General features: G+C 43.4%; 1 protein-coding gene across 3 annotated transcripts in view; it reads left to right on the top strand.

Moving 5' to 3' along the window:
• Positions 1–17,930: 17,930 nt before the first annotated feature.
• Positions 17,931–21,221, top strand: part of IDUA (alpha-L-iduronidase) — a 41,841-nt gene continuing 38,550 nt past the window's right edge. For all 3 annotated transcript variants that reach the window (XR_008974565.1, XM_057426514.1, XM_057426513.1), the window contains exons 1-2: positions 17,931–18,055; positions 20,951–21,091. Coding sequence is in view for 2 of the 3 variants with exons in the window: in XM_057426514.1 (XP_057282497.1) it covers positions 17,934–18,055; positions 20,951–21,091 (263 nt within the window). In the remaining variant the exon portion in view is untranslated. The remainder of the gene's footprint in view (positions 18,056–20,950; positions 21,092–21,221) is intronic.

The raw sequence follows: 21,221 nt of genomic DNA on the forward strand, positions 1-21,221 counted from the left end.
GTCTGAAAAACTGACCCCATTTAACTGCAGAGGGGTGGGAGGCACCACAGGTTACTCCTGTGGCAGCTGGGACAGGGGATATCCTTTATGCGTACTTAATCCAGCATGAACAAGTCTGGGTGGCTGGATGAATGATTTGATCAAAACAGAAATGCTGCTGGTTTCCAGGCAGTTACACTGTGTAAATGTGGACAGAAGTGAAAAGCTATAAACAGAAAAAGAATGCCCTTCATACTGCAGAACAGAAGCAATGCTGCGGCTCAGGATAAGAAAGATTTATCTGTATATGAGTTGTTAAAATATGGGAAGAAGGAAAGAGGTCTGTCAGGAAGAAAGACTTAGGAGTGAGTTGCCTGCATAGAGAAGGTATCTGAAGTGGACAAAGTCACCATGGCAAATTTTGAGGGATGAAAAGGCAGTCTTGGAGGATTACTAACAGAAGCCCTTCTCCAGAGCTCACCGGAGTCTGGGAGCCTGGAGCAAAGAGATGAGAAAACAAAAAGATCAAACTGCAAGAGTGTCTGAAGGGCTGGGAGTCATCTTGCACTCTCAAAAGCCTCTAACCAAATATGCTTGTAAGTGGATTCCACAATGCACGGGTATGAGGCATCTCCAAGCCGAATTTTACATTCTCTCGCAAATGATTTTAAGATGAGAATGTGGATTTCAGCATAGTGATTTTTCTTGTAAATTTCCATTTTGCCAACATTTTCCAAGCAAAAATCTAAAACCCACAAAAATATTTTGCTTTGTGTGAGATTTTTCCAAGTTGCAGTGTTCGTTAGAATGATGTTAACAGTCCAGATCCATAGCCTTACAGTTTTCTCACATTATCCAATGAACCTCATTCTTCCTCCTGTTGCCCATGGTGTACTGTGGCTAATAGAATCACAGGATGCCTGTGGTAGCTGTAGTCATGGCATATGCGCTCCTGTTAAAATTCCAGTGCTTTTAGAAAGATGATATATGACAACATAGTCAGATGCAATTTGAAAGCAAACTCACCCCAAATTAAAGTATTTTGGCATTTCCAAAATTCTTCCAAAAATACTGTCAGGACAGGGAATTGGTTGTGAGAAGTTAACATACCTGCAAATGCATACCTGGGTTGAACTGTAAGGTCTTCAGAGATTAGGGTAACGAGTCTGTTCCCCATCCAGAGAGAAAGAGTAATGGCAGGCCAACTTGAGGTAAAGGTCTGCTTTGGTATGCGAGGAAGGGTCTGGGAAAACAGGCAGAGTTAGGAGGCAATATCAGTCGTTCTGTGGACAGGTGGCAGGAGGGATTGTGTCATAACTGCCCTGCTTATAGGGCCCTGCTGGAAGGGGTGCTGCCTATGGGGCAGATTGAAAGGGAAGGCAGAGTTCAGACCGGGCCATAACAAGCAGCTGATGAGGCATCCAGACAGGGTCCAGAGTGACCAAATGAAGTACTGCCTCAGCAATAAGAAAGCCAGCGGGGAACAGAGCTGCTTTCCAGGAACACACTGACTAGGAAAAAAGTCTCTGGCTTCTTTTCTTCAGATGGGGTAGCTTAGGCGAAAGAGGACAAAAAGCTTTCAGGGATGCACAAAATCTACCCACTATAAAGGTTTCTAGCACATGGGTGCACCTTACCGCTGGAGCTTTACACTGTAAAAGTTTCACAGTGTTGACTGTGGAAAAAACCCTGTTAGGACCCATTTAGAGAGTTGCCTGTGTGTCCTGTAACTCCGGCTGAAGGTATACTCCCCAGTGCTGCTGTCAATCCTAATGACAGGTCCTGCTAATTGCTCGCTAACTACCACTAGGCAAGTGAGTTTGCACCTAGGGGTGCCTGCTCCACTTTCCATTGCTGGTCTAGAAGCACTGTGAAGGGATGAGCTGCTTCTCACAGTTTTCTTGCTCCCATCTAGCCATACATTTGCTTTTTGTGTCCTTGCTTATTGTGTCCTGTCCAAGTTGTGAAGATGGCATGGATCTCAGCAGTATTGCATATTATGTCTTCTCTGTACTTACTGCTTTTGCAAGCAGGCAACTGTTAAGGAAGTAATCAATTCAGCTACAGCTCACTCTTACCTGGATTTTCACACACAGCACTTCCCTGGGCATGGGATACCTACTGCTAATAAAAACTATGCCAGAGCAAGAAAACTGTAAAGGGAGAGTGAAAGTGTCATTCAAATCACACATCTTACTGGCAGTTCTCTAGTCAGCCTTGAACAGCTTCTTCATTAGCCAAGTTAAAGTAATGAGGGAACTTGGTAAATCTCACAGACAGGGGGGAGATTTCTGAGAGTGGGAGATGCTTTGCTCGAGCAGGAAAATGAAAGACAAGCTCTAACAGGAGAAGTATAAAGCTGCATTGAAGGATCTAAGTGATGAAGGACTAGCTTAGCCTGCACAGTTTGTTGGGACTAGTGCTTTTCTCGTGCCTGTGCTGCATGTGAACTCAGCTGCTTGTGAACGCTAACATTTTACCCTAAAATGCTCTGTTCTGATTCACAGCATTTGGACACTGTCACTTCCAGGTCTTTCAAGCTAAGTTGCTATTCCTTGTTAGGTATAACTCCACTGACAGTAGAAATAAAGCAGACATTTTAACTATTCAAGGCACTGCATACTCTAGGAGGGAGGCAGAGGCTATCTCCTGTACATGCACACGTGTGCAGAGCCATGCACTTCCACCTGTGTGAAATCTGGCATATCTTCTATATAAATGCTTGACATGGAAATCCAACTGGCAACACCAGCCTGCCAAACCCTATATTTTTTAGAGACCCAGTATAATTTCATACAGCTGCACAGAAGCAGTACCAACAGCAGTGCTTCTCCATTATTTTCTTTAATTATACTTCTGTGGAGTAAAAGCCATAGGGAAGTGGAGAAACACAGCTCTTCCTGGGGCTCTGAAGAACAAAACATGATATTGCTCTTTGCTCTGACCTTTCACATGCCTTGTCTGTGCCAATTACAGGCTCATGGGCACAGAAAGTTTCTATTAACCTCTGTTAGCACTGCAGTTGGGATGCCCTGTTTTGTTTGACTCCTGAATATCACTACAATAAACCAGCATACACCACTAGAATATTAGGAATCCAGTTTTCACTGCCACATTGGCAGATATCCAGCTATCACGGGTGCATTTCCAGGTCATCACCCTTTGCTTAAGTGTTAGCACAGTCCAGCTTGTCACGTCTCACACCTGAGTTAGTACAATCACACATCTGGTTCATCTCCTGCACTCCCTACTACAGCTGGTTCATCTCTTGCACTTCCTACAGCAAAGCCTGTGGCTCACCCACTTGTAAACCCTGGGCTTTGGCTGATCTGCTCTGGAGTCTCATGTGCCAACAGCATTTGCTCTCTGACCTGATAGGCACTGACCAGTGGCTTCTAGTGTGCAGGAGATATGAAAGAGGAGTAAGGATGGAACTTCAGTGATACTGTGTGCAAATGTGCACAGTGATATGCTTATGCTTTGGTTCATTTAATTATATTAAAGCTTTCTTTGTGTGTGTTAGTCAGATTTTAAATGATGGGTGGAAAGAGGCCTTGTAGCTTACGTTGATTAGAGAATTTCCACATACTGAGCATAGAATTCCTTTAGTTCAGTAGCTTCCTCTGTGATACAGTCCTTTCTTTTGTTTTGAAGAGATTGAAGCACAATACCTCTGTCAGACATCCCCCGTTGCCCCAGGGGGTCTGTATAAGTCTGGTAAGTCAGGCAGTCACTACACACTGAATAGCCAAGTACATTAGTGAGGATGCCTATTCCCATGATGCTGCCTGCTAAGCAGCAGAAGTAACCAGAGTACAACACGAAGATCCATCTTTTATAAGGTGTACCTCCAAAGCACCTTCCATTGCACATATGGGGTCAAACACCAAGCATCTTTTATCTCTAAACTTTAAGCATTCCTCCTGTTCCCTTCTGATCCCTAAGGCGTACAAAGCAGCATGCACAGAAACCAGGCAGGAGCTATGTGTATGCTGATCAGTGGACTGATGTGTATGTGCTGACTGGCCATGTGACTGTTTCCAAATGAGATTCATAGTCTGTTGCTCCTTCAGATGGGGAAAGGCGAAAATTTCATTTGGATTCTTCTCTTTGTGCAGCTTTGGTTCACAGCAAATTTACAGAAACTTCCTTTCCTTTAAAATTCATTATAAATTGGCCTTTGGAGGGACCAGTGAGTAGACACTGAAAACATAGAAAAATGAAAAAAAAAAAAATATGACGGCATAAATATTATTTGAGAAGGAAGCTGGGCTGAAATAAAGAACATTTTTTTCTATTCCTGCTATAACCATTAGCAACACACACAGAAAATAAAACCCAAAATCTGATTTAGGAAGAACGCCAGCCACTTGGACAATCAGAAAAGAGAGATGCAGGTTAGGCCTTCTCAACATTGGTGTACCTCCTGGAAGCTTGTTGCCCATGGCAAATCCAAGTGCAGCAGCTCTTGTCTACGTGGCAATAAACACTGTATCCATTCTTGTCTCCTTGAACATCAGATTCCACATGGGATAGAAACCTCAGAAATGCCCCAGATCCAGACCAGGCTGCTTGACTTTCCTCTGTAATTTTCTGTCAGAGGACAGAAACTGAAAAACAGCTGAATGAGGGAAAAGCTGTTGCCAGGTTGGACATTTAAGCAAACGTTTGTGCCTTGCTAATATTAGAGGAAAGTCTTGACAATGCACTGGATCCTCTGGAAATCTAGCTCCCAGCTGGCACACCAGCCTACACCAAGAGAAGTACCCTTTGAGAGGACACGTAAATGCATGAGGTTAAAAGTCCATGTCAGCAGGAATTCTGACATCCACTTCTCAGATTTCCCCTGCAATAAAATTAAAACCAATGTACCTATACCAAACCCCAATACCTATCGCACCTCTTCCTAAAAATGTTGGAGGACACAGCTTTTTCACGGATCATAAAGAGGTCATAAACTGAGAGTTGTCAAGACTTCAGTCCTTTCTCTTTATTCTGGAATGCTGGAATGATTTACAAATGCTTCTCTTAAAAATTCTTTATTATGATATTTTAATGGACACTGCAAGGGTGTTTGCATATGGTAAAGGGGACTCTTGAAGATAGATATCCTCTGGAAGCAAGACAGGTGCTGCAGTATTATGTAAGGGCTCAAGACATTTAAGACATACCCTCAAAAGTCTGTGTGGGAATATGTCATATTCAGTGCCAATGAATGGAAAATAGCTAAGCAAAAGTATAAATAAAATACAAACTCAAATCTCTCATCTTTGTTAAAGTGAGCCAGGGAGCTGGGAAGGTTAAGTAATCCTGTCAGTTTCCAGGTCTGTGAGATATTCTCTTATCTTAGAGTCCTGTGTCTTTTAAAGAAACTGTCTTGTTTGGGATTATTTGTGCTCAGTTTTGTGAGTAGTTTTGATCCCTTTTAATTAGTAAGCATTAATGTTTGGGTTTTTTTTGAACCTGGGTTATTCCCCTACTGCTCCTAAAGACCGCATCATCACTCTGGAATAACATAAGTAGTAATAAAAATGTCTGGGTCTGGGGGAACCCAGTATTTCTTTCTCCACCTATTTTCCCAACCAGTCACTGAAGATTCTGGAATTTCTCAAAGCCACTGTGCAGTGAAGATGCAGTGCTGTGACACAGGGTCAGCCAAATATTCCACTGTCAAAAAGATCAGCTTTGCCTGAGCTCAGCACAAGCACACTGAGAGACAGCCCATCTTGAGAGGAGTCAATTATCTGATCTGGAATAGGAGACAAAGCATGAAGGAAAAAAATCTCATTGGTCACATGAGTGCTTGGAACAGCCAAAGTGCTGGGCAGTCATGGGAATCAACAAAAGCTGAACTGGAAAATGTGGACTTCAGGGAACTAATCACAAAAGGATAATTCCTGGACAATCAGGCATCCGTGTTTTTCATCAGATTTCACTGGAAACTGGTCAGCAAAAGCCCTTCTGGTAAAAACTAGACACAAAATCTTGAGAAATTTTGGAGCAAAATGAGTGACCTAAACAGGTAGGAATTTAGGCAGACCTCAATAGCCATGTTAAATTCCATGTGGAACTGAAAAATCACAATTATCTTTTTCTTTTGACTCTATGAAAGCCCATCGAAGTATATAGGTTTAGAGCAGCACTGATGTCAGATCCTTGAAGTGCAATAAAGCTCAGTAAGCATGCTTGGATTTCCCATCAGCTGAGAACTTAGTCAGAATTCTTCCCAGGGGACATTTTTCTTCTGCAGAAGGAACTGGTGCAAGTCTCTGGTGAATTTTGACCTTGTGAAAGGGAAAATTGTTATCACAGTGCTAATACTGAGTCTGGACTATGCCGTAGAACCTGTATTCAGATTCTGTCAAGAAGTCTTACCAATGTTGTTTTAAATAGCCCAGAGCTGTTTTTCTGAGCCATTTCCAGTGTCTCACATAAAACTGTGCACATTTTCACATTTTAATTTCCTTTTAGGTAAAAACTGGAAAATATGGAAGAGAAGTAAACTAAACTCCCTGACAGAGCTCCTGGCAAGGAGAAAGGAGCACACCATGACTGTAGTGACATATAGCAGCTTCAGAAAAGCAAAAGCCAAATGAATCACTGACGAAATCTTATCATGACATGCCTCCTATGTAAAATATTTCCGTTTTCAGTTGATTTATATGAAAGACAGGAAGAGAGCTCCGCCACCATTAGAAAATTATTCTATCTTTCTGCGAACAGAACCTCTTGGACAAAATCCTGACTTCAGCTGAAAATATTTTTAATCAAGTTTTGCCATTACTTAATTATTGGCTCTTAAGGTGTACTGAAAAAGACACCTGTGGGACTGACAGAATTTAAGTCCCCCTGCAGAGGTGCAAAGAATGAAAACACTCCAGTGTAAGTGACCAAAGCTTCAGTGGTTCTTAAACTTAAACTTTGGGATGCCAAAGTCATGATTTTTAATCTTTTGGGGCTGGCCTAAGTTTGTATCTGGAAGGAGATTACTTCAAGGCTACCAAAGGAGACCATTCACGTTTATGGTCATTCCCATTTAAATGGGTAACAAATTAAGGTCCAAATCTTACAGTAATTCAGAAAGCATTTTTTAAAAATATCTATCCTCTGCCATGTGAGGAGCAATTCCACTAAGAAAACAGTAACTCTGTGACTGAAAGCACAAATGGGTGTATTCAGGCTAATGAGAGCCAAGTGGCAGGATCTTGCTTTTGGTAGACTGGTGGATTGGACTTGGCATTTCTCCTATGGACATCTTTGTTATTAGTGAGGGAGATGTGAAGGCCATCAGCAAAATTGACTGACTTTCTTCTTTATGTAGCAGTGCTTTATTTTTGTTATATGACTGACAGTTACAAGAGAGCTGTACACTTCAGTTAGTGAATGGTTTTGTGAACTTTATGAATTCAGACATTTCTAGGACAGTCTGAGCCATCAATACCTCGTGCCTCTGGCCAAAAAGGGTAAGGAGAAAGCCTGGCGTCATTATAGTCAGAAACCTTCTTATCTGCTTGTCGTGGTTTAAACCCAGTCAGGCAACTCGTTCACTCACTCCCCCCCCTTCCTTCCCTCCCCCTACTCCCGGAGGGATGGAGAGAATCAAAAGAATGCAACTCCCGCAGGTTGAGATAAGAACAGTTTAGTAACTAAGGTATAACACAGATCACTACTGCTACCACCAATAATAACAATGATAAAGGAAATAACAAGGGAAGAGAATACAACATCTCACCACCAGCTGTCTGATAACTTGCCCCCCCAGCCCGACCAAGCACCGACCGATACCTCCTCCAACCCTGCAGTCTCCCAGCCCTTCCAGCTAACTCCCCGTTACATCCTGGGCATGACGTGCTGTGGTATGGAATACCTCTTTGGTCAGTTTGGGTCAGGTGTCCTGTCTCTGCTTCCTCTCGGCTTCCGCTCCTCCCTGGCAGAGCATGAGGCTCACAAAGTCCTTGGCCAAACCGAAACATCATTGTTATCATCTCTGTTCCCAAGCCGAAAGTCAAAACACTGCACTGCACCAGCTACCAAGATGGAGAAAAATGACTGCTACTGCTGAACCCAGGACACTGCTGTGCTCTGAAAGAGTACTTGGAAAGAAGAAAGGAGAGTAACAGCAGCCTCATAATGAGCATTGTGCCTGGAGAGGGAGGAAGTGGAGAAGTTAATTAAAAACATCATCTGCTTTAGTTACACAAGTGTTGCCACTGACTATTAACTATGAGCAAGGCAATGTCTGAAGGGGACAGTCTTAAAGTTTTGCGCATAGGTTTGGGATTAGACAGGAGTGTTCAGTATCAGTTCCAATGTCACAGTCCTTGTGATGCCATCTTAGGTTTAGACAGAGCTGAGGTATATCTACCTCTGATTCAGGCAGGAGTAAACAATCTTCTTATTGGGGGATTAATTCCATCTAACTCTAGCTGTCCAGAAATAAGGTATCCATTTCAAGGCTTTCTCTGTCATGACTGGAAGAGTTTTTGCTGCTGCAGAGATTGACTTATGACAGAGACACCGCAGAGCCTATTCTGCAGGGACTAGCTAACTCTGCCTTCTGGATAGCTTTTTCTTCCTCTTGTTTCATTTCACACAATAGAACAATGCTTTGCCTCTTAGATCTCCTCTAGACTCTGAGACTGACACAGACTCACCATCTGCTGTATGAGATATGTCCTAAAATTTGCAAAGTAGCCAGTAACAAGGAAGATGTTCAGGTGGATAATAATTGGGGCAGACTTAGATGAACAATGAGAAGAAATAATGAGAAGAATTTGCTTCTCCTTAAGGAGAAAACTGTGAAACAGAAGTGAGGAAAAACATAACAATTCCTTTGCAGGCCTCCAGAGGCTGTGCAGCAGGTCCTATATTAGCTTTGTCTGCTACATTCTTTAGGGCATTGTAGCTATAATACTGTACATTTGCATTTGAGCTCATGACTCATCTATATGAATATCTAATGAAATAAAGTTGGTGCAAAACATATGATAGTAATGAGCAATAAAGTTGGGCATCAGAGTGCTGTAACTAATAACTGTGAGCAGTCCGTAGCACATAAAGAGCATCTTAAATCAGTCTGCATTACCTGCATAAGGAAGAATGTAAATATGCAGTCATAATCAAAGCTGAAGCATGCATTGAGCTGGAATGTGCAGAGCAGACCAACAGATTTGAACTGTCATTCATACATACTACAAAAGATGTAACATTTTTGAATCAGTAGTGGTGTAGAAGGTAAGTATAAATTGGCAGGATATCCCTTGGCTTCAGGGGTGCAAATTCAGTTGTAAAGTTCCAGGACCACAAATGCAAATATTAAAGGAAAATATGATGAATAGCAAGAAGTTACAAGAAACAGCAGCTGTGATCCGCTGGACATCACAGCAGGTTGATGTCATGTCAAACATCGGCACCAAGACAGGCAAGAAAGCGTCAGTACTTGTCTAACGTATTTGCATTGTCAGTGAGCTGCAGCTTGATGAGGAAGAGCAAAGGGTGAAATTCCCTGCGTAGACCCATGAGGAATGAGCAGCAATGACAGCTAGCATCTGCTGGAACTAAAATGTGACTGGATCAACCAATAGGACTCCCTTGTTTAGAGATGGCCAGAAGCCTTGCAATTCATACAGTGCTGAAGTTTAAAAGAAGAGACACATTTTTTTGCAAAGACACCTCATTTTTCTTGGCCACCTCTATGGCCAGTAGAAATTTTTCAAGTATTCTAATTTGTGGGTTTTTTGAAGTGATTTGTCTTGAAAAGAAAATTATTTATTTTGGGAGGGGAAAAAAAATAAATTAAAAGCCAGTCTGACAATCACCTCTAGATTTTACTGCCTTAGTTGCCTGTACCCACAGAAAACTTAGTTACTTGTCACATAGAAAACTGTCAAAGAGATTACCAAGCTCTATTTTGTTTCTCTTGTTTCTACAATTTGTTTCATACTTCCACTTTTAAGCCAAAATTCCAATGACTCTGAAGAAATTCTGATTAGTATAAGAATTATTTGCCAAAGAAGAAGGTCTCAAAATAGAGGTTCCAGTGCTGCTCCTTTGCATTACCTTTCCTTCCCCTCAAATGATCCTTTCTCACTCGTTTGGTCAGATAGAAACTGTGAGGAGCAACATTGAAATCTAGAACCAGCAAAATGTATCCTATGAAATTAAATGAAATCACCATGTAGAAAAATGAGAACACAGGATGTCATCACTCCAAGGAGACATGTTTGCAGACAGCAACCTCAGATTGACAGATACAGTCAAATACAGCCAGGAAAGTTGACTCATCTGACAAGGGGAATATGTATCTATGTGTTTGAGTGTGTGCATGTGTATAATTTTTTACTTATCATGTTGATAGGTTGGGAAGGCCCTAAAAGTGCAAGGTGTACTTGAAACTGATGCACTGTGCTAATCTAAATCCTCTGACCCAGTATGATTGGATATATCTGCATTATAGCATGTAATGGTACAGAAGCATATGCCCATAAAGTCCAAACTGAGTGTGCAATACTCCTGTCTACTGAGCTTTAACAGCTTTGGGCTTTGGACGAAAGCAGTTGCACTACAGTTCAAGGAGCTTACCAGTTCGTTTTCAGAAAGCAGTAAAATCGAGAAGTCTAAACGTTCAAAAGAATTCACAAGGTGTTTTAATACATCATTTGATCTTCAAAAATTGCCGGTTTTAGCATGTATTATTTTAAGAGTTCTGTTCTTTGAAAATGAGTACTCAAGTTAAATTGTGCACTTCCACTTCACCATTGTACAAATGGGAAAACCTTGCCTGGGATTTTTTTCCCATGAATCATCTACCCACAAGTACAGTCTACACCTTCTTCTTGTACTGAAACCTGTGGGCAAGCATACCAGCAATCTTTCAAGCAACCTAATAAGTACCTCTTGCTTTAGCCTGGGTACCCCTATGTACAGGTAATTTTCAGGACTTGTTTCTCTCATTCTGTACCAGGATAAGCATGAATATAAGTCTAAGATGCAAATCCCAAGCTTTTCAGATGAGTGCACTGTGTGTTTCAGCAGTCTTCTCATAACATCACAAAAAGCCCCTAGAGAGCAGTGTATAAAATGGTGGACAACTGGCAAGAGGCTGTTGCCTTGGTCATTGCTCTTTTAGAAGATAGATGGGCTTCCTGGGGATCCTGTATGAAATGCTGAGATGAATATCCCAACACTATCATTTCAAATGGCAATGAAATGGGAAGGTTATCACGAACTGTCACCATTTATTTATGGTTTGTGTACAGCTGTAATCACAGGTAAATCTGTGAAGATACGAGGACTGCTATGAGTCTAATCCAGGCAGCACAGGAGAGGGGATATGCCTGAGAATTGTACGCAAATACCTAAGAGACCTTTGGGGACCGCAGGGGAGAAGCACTGCCACTTCACAGCCAGCTCTTGTTCAACCCTAGAGGAAGAAGGGCACAGACTTTTTCCTGTTTTGCAAGGCAATAGACCTGCAAAGCTGCTCAACAGCTGAAGATGTTGACATCTCTTACCTTCTCTCCTGCTGTTTCCCTACCAGATGATGCTTAAACACTTGGAGAGTGCAAAAAGACTTTTACCAGCCTTCTATAGTGCACTGTCAAGCCCACAATAAGACACTACAAGTGTTTGTTATCCCCTACTCAGCTTCAGAGAAGGGACGGTTAGTGTTACTGCTTGATGGAGAGAATGGTGTAGACCCATGACGCAAAAATGTTTCAAGTCCTGCACTGCTCAGGACATGTCTTAGCACAGCTCCCTTCCTAATGCACTAGCTTTAAACCTTCCCAAAACAAAGTAAAACAAATTAATAAATCATTACGCAAAGTATTTCCAGTGGCTTTTCTGAACTTTACTCCTTCAGTTTCTAAGTATCACTTAATGGCCTGTTACTCTTCTCTGTTCTGCAGTTCATGACTAAAATAGAAACGCTACAAAGCTGCAGGGAAGATACTGATGGACAGCTCTGCAAATTGCTCCAGTTGAACCATAAAACTGTCAAACAAATGATGCATGTTGGTTGTGATGGCCCTATGCCTCCCAGAAATAAAGTGAATCTCTAATGGAAGACTTTGCTAAGGAATTAAATATTAAGTAGTGCTTATCCAAGATGGATATCAAAGGGATTAGAGACAAACCACAGGTTTGTAGTTTTTTGTTGGTAGAACAAAAGCTAGAGCATTTATTCCTGACCTTCGGGTTTTTGACTGATTCTGAGCAAGACACACCTATTAGTGAGATGATCACATGGCAAACATCTTTATTCTTTGTTTTGCAAGCGGTAGTGGCCCAATGCTCTTAGTTTTCTTTACCTGTTTCATAAAGCACAATTATAGAAGAGTGCTTATGCTCTCTATTATTGACAGGGTTCCTAACTGAAGATCTTCTAGCAGGTTGCCTCATGAGCTCAAGTGATAGCCACGGAAGGTATAAGGCTACATAGAAATTAAGGCTATACTTGGTGTCAAAGTGGCAAATAGCTTTGTAAGAGAGATACAATTTTGAATACAGTTGGGTTGACTTTTTATACAAAATAAGCTAGCAGAGGGAAAGTCAGACAGACATTTGCTCCTCAGCTCAAGAATACTGCAACTAGGAAAGGACCGCAAGGGTAAGTATACGCCACGTGTAATCCTGCCTGACTCAGGAGGTTCCCTGTTGCAAAGGACTGGCAAACTGGGACTCACCTCTAAGAAACTGCAGAGTGGCTTGGTTCTGATTGCTGATACATAATTCCTCTGGCTGCAGCTTTATCTTCCTTTTGATGCCTTCAGTCCCTGCTGGTTTTGTATGCTATAAGAGTTCACAGCCAAAATTCAGGCAACAGCATTACACCCTGGAGGCTCAGGTACGAATGGCAATCTGGCATTGTGACTTGTCTCTGAAAGGGGATTTTCCTAAATTCTCCAGGGCTCCTTATACTGTGGCTTAGCTCAAGTACCTTAATGCTCTGGAAGAGCAGCAGGGCCCAAGCTGAGTTCTAGAGAGGGTTCCATACACGGTACTGAAGACATTGCCTTTATCCTCACTGGCAGCCAAGGTTTCTGCAGGAGCATTCTTGTTTTCTCCAAACTCTATTTTCTGAGAACACCCAAGGAAGGTGTTAAGCAGGAAGTGGAAGTGCAAACTCAAGTGGCATCTGAGAACCCAGGGGCCAATAGGTGGGGAGCATAAATTCTGCTCTTGGAGGTGGGAAGAAACAACAGACAGGTATCTGGATTTTTTTTTTTTTTTTTGGTGATAACTAAGCCCTAATAATGATGAGGCATTCCAGGGCCTGAGACAGCCTTTGCTTCTTGGATAACTGCACATTCCCACATGGTTGCCGCTGGTCTTTGGGCAGATGGACCGAACAGTCTCTGTTTAAAGTCACATCTCATGCAGTCTAACCAGGGCTCCTACTACAAGGGCTGGTCCTCCTCTTCTTCTCTGTCACTGCTTATCTGCTTCTGCTGTTTCCCATGTGTCATGTCTGACAGCCAGGCAGCTGAAGAGAGGAAAATTCAGCTGGCTGGGTGGGAAGCAACTGTTTTTTTTTGGGTCAGTTTGTTTTCTTCTGGGCTGGCAAGCAGCAGAGATGTGGCACTCTATGGTTCTAGCACCTCGTAGTTTGCAACAGTGAAAGCACAGGGACAGGTGTGGGAGAGAATGAGACCAGACTTGACTCAACAGCCTGCTGTTAGGATGAAGAAGGCACAGTACAAAATTGTGCTCCAATTCATGTATCTTAGTAACTTCTATAGCATGGGCAGCCTTTGTAAAAAGCTAGCTCTCCAGTGATGCTGTCATTTGCAGGAGTCCAGCAAGACATATACACTCATCTTCACCACCTACTTGCTGCCATGCTTGCAATTGTTGGCACCTTACTAAAGGTATCTGTTGATCAGACATATGTGTCTCACATTTGCAGTCTTACCAGCAATGCAGCATGTATCACAGTGCTTCTTTTCTTATGGAAGGCTTGTTTTTAAAGCTCAGCTTATGACAGTGTTGGAGCTATTCCCCAGGACCTGGTGGGCTTTGTGAGCCCAGGATTTGCTTCCTCCTCCTCATTGATTCATTCCCAGCCCTTGGGATGACTACACACTGGATGTAGCCTGCAGCTCATTGTTGCCTTTCCTCTCAAGTCTTATCTTGCTTCAAGGCCTGCAGTACCTCTAGCACTAGGTTTCTGCCCGCAGGCTGTGCAGATTGCAGACATAGCATCTGAACCTCTGATGGTGATTGCCATTGCTTTTCTACAAAGCAGCTGTTATCAGCCCCAGCTAGAAATGGAATGTGGTACATTGGTGTTCTCCTCTGAGGCGCTGAAATCTTGAAGGACCCTGGGCATACCCTAGAGTTGCATGGTCACCCATTTTGGATTAGCAAGGGTTGGTGAGTTAAGTAGAAAACATCTGGTGCTTTATGCCCCTGTGTAGGGTGGGATGTGTCATTTCCACCCAGGGGTTTCAGATTTTTCAGTGCCTGCTACTTTTCTGGTGCCACATCATAATTTTTGTCCAACTCTCACTTTTTGTCTAGAGATACAATGCTGACAAGTTTTACAAGTGTTATACGGCTTTTGCAGTAGACTTTCTGGTAATGCTGTTGCTAATATACCGTGTAGTCTGGGTAGACGCAAACAGCCAGACTCAGACTGATTAAAATATTTCTCAGCCCTTCACAAGTGCTTTCCTTCTCATTACTTAGTTTACCTAAGATGTGATTAGGAGGTCTTGTTATCACCTCTGTAGAATACAATGAATTTAACCAGTATTGTGGGTATTCTTGCAATTCTAGACACCAACTGTGTGCATATCTTTAATATCCCAAAGCTAGATACATTCAAGGACAGGATTTGACACCTCCCTGTATTGGTGATATCTGTCATTCTACCCTGGCTTTCACCCAAGTGTATATTGGATAGGGTTGCTCAGTAAATCCATTCCCATTTTTCCAGGGCATGGCTCTTATTAGTCAGATGTGACCTCCTAACCCATCTTGATTCAACATGACTAAAGGGCCTTGCTGTGCTGCAGTTCAGCACTGTACATCTACTCTTGTCTTCAGATATAAACTGATACATATAATTTTGTCATTACCAGTATTAGGCCAAGGGCTTTACATTAACCTAACAGTGTGTTGTCTTAGGGTTTGTCTTGGCTGATATGATTTTAGCTGTGGTAATGATTTTTTGGTGGTCAGGTGACTGTTTTCTACAATTTTTAAGCTTATCTTGGTGGATACCATCAAGGGTAGAATGTGGGAGAGCACAGCAAGAGCCAGCTGCTCCCTGAGGCTGCGGGAGCTAAGGGGGCTAACACAGCCATCAACGGCCTGACCAGCTCCATCTACTGCCTCTGAACAGAGGAGCAGGGCACGCACTTGTAGGGACCTGCTATGATTGCATTGGTTGTCTCAAACATTTGGCTGACACTGCATGGTAAGGAAGTTGTGGTTGGAAAAGAGGCCCTGTGGAGGTGGGGCAGTACTTCTCTGAGCCAACTTGCCGCTGTGCAACTGAAACTTATATCTGCACCAAGAAAAATGTCACCCCAACAGAGGGAGCTTCAAGACCACAACAGACTCCAATCATCCCACTAATTTTTGGAAGATTCTAGAAGGCTAATGTTAGAATTAGCATGTTACCATCACCTTATTTTACATAGTGGGTGTAAGCCAGAAGGAAAGGACTATAAGAAAGGTGGTCTCTTGCTGACTCCAGACCCTCCAGGTGGCAGAACCAACACTGGATCCTGGACTGGTGATCACTCCTCTTCTTTCTCTGCTTTCCTTCTTTTCTCTGCTTTTCTCTTCCTAGATACCAAAATGGTATACAAGTTTTGTTATAATAACTGAAACTGTCTCTGCTGGATGTCACAAAGATGTAGCTGAAAGCAAGACTCTGGCCTATTCTTTTTACTTCACTTTTCTGTTTTACTCAGTGAAGCCTATTCTGTACTTATGCACAAAGACTTTGTAATGTTCATACAGAGTAAACATGAAGTTAGAAAGAAAAAAGCACAACTTTCTCTTATCATCACCCATGCCTTTTGATAGGCAAAAGTGTGAATGTCCCAAACCATATAGAGGGCCATGAGGTTTCAGAATAGTCCAACTGTCAGAAGCTTGATTCTGAATATGAGGAGGAAAACATGCCTACAAGGATGGAAGAGAAAGGATTCACGCCTGTGTAAGGAGTAAGCAGAACCCTCCTCAGTTAGCTTTCATTGGAGATGTTGTGCTAGGCAACAAAATAATTTTGGCAGCAATGTACCAGCAGAAGAAGCTGCATGGCCTGAGAAGTGCCCATCAGAAGTTTTGCATCTAGCTGTAGGAGGGAACCACACTGTCTGCAACTGCCTGATTCTGTATGTGCACTGAATCTGAAAAGGTAAATCTGATTTATGCTCTGTCAGCACCTTTCTTTTGCCTAAGTTGGAATAGGTAAAGACCAGAAGGGAAACTCAGATTCTGTGGTCTAACAGTAGTAGTACTGTATGCTGCCATTCAAAGAACATTGACTGTTGGATCTTCTTCAGCAGTTAGTACTGTTTGCATGGTACTAAGCAAGTGGTCAAGGTCGAATCACTTGTAGCTGGGCAAAAGCAAATCTTTGAGCTATGGTTACAGATTCCAGATGCTCCCAGATGCTACAAGATTTGTGTCAGCTTCTGTTTTGCACCTGATTCAGGAGGCAATACTTATTATCTCTATATCTGTTTATAATGTGTCTGTTGACTTACCATTTGTCGTAATGCTTGGTAAAAAGAATTCAACAGACACTTTCTTTTTTTTTTTTTTTTTTTTTTTTTTTGCGAATTAGAATTAAATTGTTCGCATTCGGTCTGACAGCAAGTTTTGGAAATCTGCGATGCTGATTGTGTAATATCAGTGATGCAACTCAACAAATTAACAAATACAGGTTTGGAAGTCTTTCCAGAAACAGAAAGGTACAAGATTTATACATTTTCACTTGTTTATTCCTCAGGACATGGATTGTAACTAAAGTTTTGTGTGGGCTGTGGAGAAGCAGAGACAAACATAACCATGAAATCCTCTAGGAAACTCAGAATGGCTGCTCTTTCAGTCCTCAGATATACATCATAAGAAATAAGCATTTAGAAAGTCCATCTACAGCGCCTCTGTTATCAGATGCATTTAAAGCCCTTTGCCATACTAAGATCAACAAACGTGTTTAGACTGAAGAAGCAGACATAGTCTGAATTCTGTTAAAGCGCTTTTTCAGGGAAGGCTGTTCACCCGCACTACTGTGCGAAGCTACTTCTTACAGGCCTGTCAACTTAGAGCACGAGGACATGACAATAGACAAGACAATACTCCCCTCCTGTGGTACCCAAGAGAAACGCATCAGCGACATCGGCACGCCGCGCCGCAACTGCAGGGAAGTAACTCCTGCTCACTGGCCACCACCACCGCACCAACCAACCAAAGGACCAGACACCTGGGCTTCAGGCGAAGACGTTACTAATTTTTACACGTCCTTTTCTTTTTTACAGGAGTGGGTAAGGATAGGATAGGGTAGGATAGGATAGGACAAGGGAGAATGGCTTTAAGCTGACAGAATCGGTTTAGGTTGGATATACGAAATAGATCTTTACTGTGAGAGTAGTGAAGCACTGGAGCAGGTTACTCAAGAAGTGATAAGTGCTCCATCCCTGGCAGTGTTCAAGGCCAGGTTGGACAGAGCCTTGGGTGACACAGTCTAGTGTGAGATGTCCCTGCCCATGGCAGGAAGGCTGGACCCAGACAATTCCCAAAGTCCTTTCCAACCCAAACCACCCTACGACTCTGCGGGTCTATGGAACTACCCGAGCAGCGCTTCCGCCTGCGAGCTCCCCGCCCTCACCGCTGCCTTTGGGGGCGGGACCCGTCGTGGGCGGGAGCCGCTATTCCTGTCGCGTCCGTGGCGCGTCGGTAGCAGGCGCCGGCGTCTCCTGACCCGGCCCGCCATGGCGCTGGTACTTTGGCTGGCCGTGCAGCTTGGCGCCGGCTCTGCGGCGTACGTGGTGTCCGTGGATGCTCGGCGAGCCGAGCGGCCCCTGGCGCACTTCTGGAGGAGCACTGGCTTCTGGTAAGCGCGCAGCCCTGCCGCCGGCCAGAGCAGCCGGGGTGGAGCCGGGTGCCTCTAGCCCTCCTCCAGCAGAGGGTCTCCAGGGAGTGCGAACGAGGCCCCTCTGAAGCAGCCTGGGCCCTTCCCGGCCTTCTGGTGTGGGGTCAGGGGTCCGGCACCTCGCCGCCCTTCGCTGCGCACCCTGTGCTGTGTTACATATGTGGAGCTGGACAAGGGACTGGACAGAGAGTGAAAACAAAGCAGACCACAAGACAGGGCCGGTCGCCAACCCCCCTCTGACTTGCGCCCTTGCTTCTAGTGCAAGGTCATGTGAAGTCTTTCCCCTTCCCCAGCACAGTACATGTGGTGATACTCGGCACTCATTCCCTTTCCTTTTCGTAGTTTCCACTGTCACAGCCCCTACGTAGGCCAGGGCGAAGCTTCCCTGCCTGTCAGTTGTAGGAGTTTGTTCTTGCAGGACACTTCGAAGCATGCACCATCTTCCTGATGTGGCCAGTGAGTCAGGGGGCATGCACAAATCTCGCCTCCACGACTTCATACCCTCGTAGTGCTTTGTGTCTCAGAGGAAGCCCTGTCTTGCTGATCTAACTGGGGTTGAGCGGGCTTCAAGTTTTGTGGGATAAACGAAGGCTTCTGGCAGGCTTAAAAGCAAAAGATGGTATCCTCCTCAGCCATGTTCAAATCTTACTCTAAACTAGTCATGAATAGGACAAGGGGTAATGGGTACAAACTGGAACACAAGAGGTTCCACTTAAACTTGAGAAGAAACTTCTTCTCAGTGAGGGTGACGGAACACTGGAACAGGCTGCCTAGGGAGGTTGTGGAGTCTCCTTCCCTGGAGACATTCAAAACCCACCTGGACGCATTCCTGTGTAACATTATCTAGGTGTTCCTGCTCCGGCAGGGGGATTGGACTAGATGATCTTTCGAGGTCCCTTCCAATCTCTAACATACTGTGATACTGTGATGAATTCCTTCATTTAGACATACAGTGGACAAATAACGGTTGCAGGAAGAAGAGTTACATCAGGGATAGAGGAATCTGCAGTGTGTGCTTTGGATGAAAAAGACTCTGTGCACTTTTTTTTGTGTAATGCATAAAGATAGCCAAAGACAGAAGTTGACAACTTTTCCATTAGTTTTCCCTGTCAGTGGGAAAACAGAAATGTTTGGGCTGTCTGGATCATTTTTTTTTTCCCTTTGGCTGTTTCATTTTTTGTTTTAATACTTGTAATGTTAGGAAACATTAATGAAAAACTGTCTTAAAGAATAGTATGTTTTGCCCATTTTAACTGCAGCCTAAGAAACACCTGAGATTTTAATTGTGTGAAAGAAACTTTGGAAAACTGCAAGCATGAAAAGCATGTGAGGGGAAGGTGGAGGACGAGCAGCAGAGGCAGGGGCTCTCCATGTGTCAGCAGCTGTTCAGTTATGATACCTGGCCAGCGCTGGTATTTCTCAAGGTAGGATCCCAGCTCTTTTGAAGGCTCACACTGTAACACAGCTATGTGCAAGTTGTGAAAACTTCTTTTCTAGTCATGGTTTCACAAAGTTGAGCAAAGGCACAGCCATGGATCAGTAGTTGATAAAATCTGTGAGCAAGGCTTAAACAAGTGGGAGCAAGTTCTCTGGGATGGGCAATTTCTACTCAGAACAGGAAAGGACAGATGCTGGTGCTACCACTAACAAAACACACTCTTCTACCAGCTTTCTTTTATATCTCATCTTGGTTTCAGCTAGATTTCTCTATCGCTTAGAGTGAATTTCAGAGTCTACTAAGCAAAAATATGTGAATGCAATATGCCTTGACTTTTGTCTTTGCCACCGCTTGAACTGAGGCAGATTTGAATCTCAGAGTAGCACTCCCTCAAAACCTGACAGTTAACATTGTCTTTACTGGAACAATTAAAAAACCCCATATAGCTGATACATTTTTAGTATGAGTGGAATTGGTAACTTCTTGGTCTCGCTTGTGTGACTTGAAGCAATCTCAGGGAGATATTTTTAAGTGCCTTGAACATGGCCAAATAATATGTAGGCTGTGAGGGTCTCATTCTGCTTCTTACAAGTGTAGCTTCCACAGCAGAGCAAGAATTGAAGTTGTTACATGGACTTCAGCAGGAAGATCAAGTCCCTATTTGTCTTAGTACAGACTCCAGCAAGTATGACTTGCACTCCAAAGCCTAAAAAACCCTGAGGTCCTTTATCATTAGTTACTCAGAGACAAGATGACTGCCACTGTATGGCTTCTTCAGGCCGCTGCTGCCCAAGGTTGCTATCTGTGTAGGAATGATTGCATGTAATACTTCCCTTTGAGCATGGCAATGAGATGGGCTGGAGTTGTGTTCTGCTTTGCCAAACTACATGCAGAGCCAACTAGCCCCACATAGCCTGCAAACCCGTTTTGCTTTGTCACTATTCAGCCTGTAGAAGAGAAGCTGCGTGGAGACCTCATACCAGCTTTCTGGTATCTGAAGGGGGCCTACAAGAGTGCTAGAGAGGGACTCTTCATCAGGGACTGTAGTGATAGGGCAAGGGGTAATGGGTTTAAATTTGAACAGGAGAAGCTCAGGTTAGATATGAGGAGAAAGTTCTTTACTGTGAGGGTGGTGAGACACTGGAACTGGTTGCCCAGAGAGCTGGTGAATGCTCCATCCCTGTCAGTGTTCAAGGCCAGGTTGGACAAAGTCTTAGGCAACATGGTCTAGTGTGAGGTGTCCCTGTTAAGATAATCTTAAGGTCCTTTCCAACCATAACCATTCTATGATTCTATGTTAGACAGTGCTTCTCAAGCCTGGGATGATCTTTGGTGGTATAGCTGTCCTTGGATACCCAGTGGAGGTACTAGTTAATGTTGCAATGTGTTGTTTCTTTTCTGTTCTTCCTTCCCTGAAGCCCTCCTTTACCTCACAGCCGTGCTGATCTATTTGACCTGAGCAAAGACCAAGAGATCAACCTTGCCTACATTTCTTCTGTTCCACATGGTGGCATTGAACAAGTTCGAATTCATTGGTTATTGGAATTAGTTGCTCTCAGGTAAGCAAACACCTTTTTCTTTATTCCAAGTTATCCTGTTATTTCACCACCTGTGAAAGTATAGCACAAAGCAAACTGTTTTGAAGAACTGCTAATTTTATTTTTCAACCAAAACTACACATTTACCTCT

Source organism: Pezoporus wallicus, unplaced genomic scaffold (assembly GCF_028554395.1).
Source record: "Pezoporus wallicus isolate ANWC-B61680 ecotype Strahan unplaced genomic scaffold, APGP_CSIRO_Pwel_v1 contig_5116, whole genome shotgun sequence".
Taxonomy (NCBI): Eukaryota; Metazoa; Chordata; class Aves; order Psittaciformes; family Psittacidae; genus Pezoporus; species Pezoporus wallicus.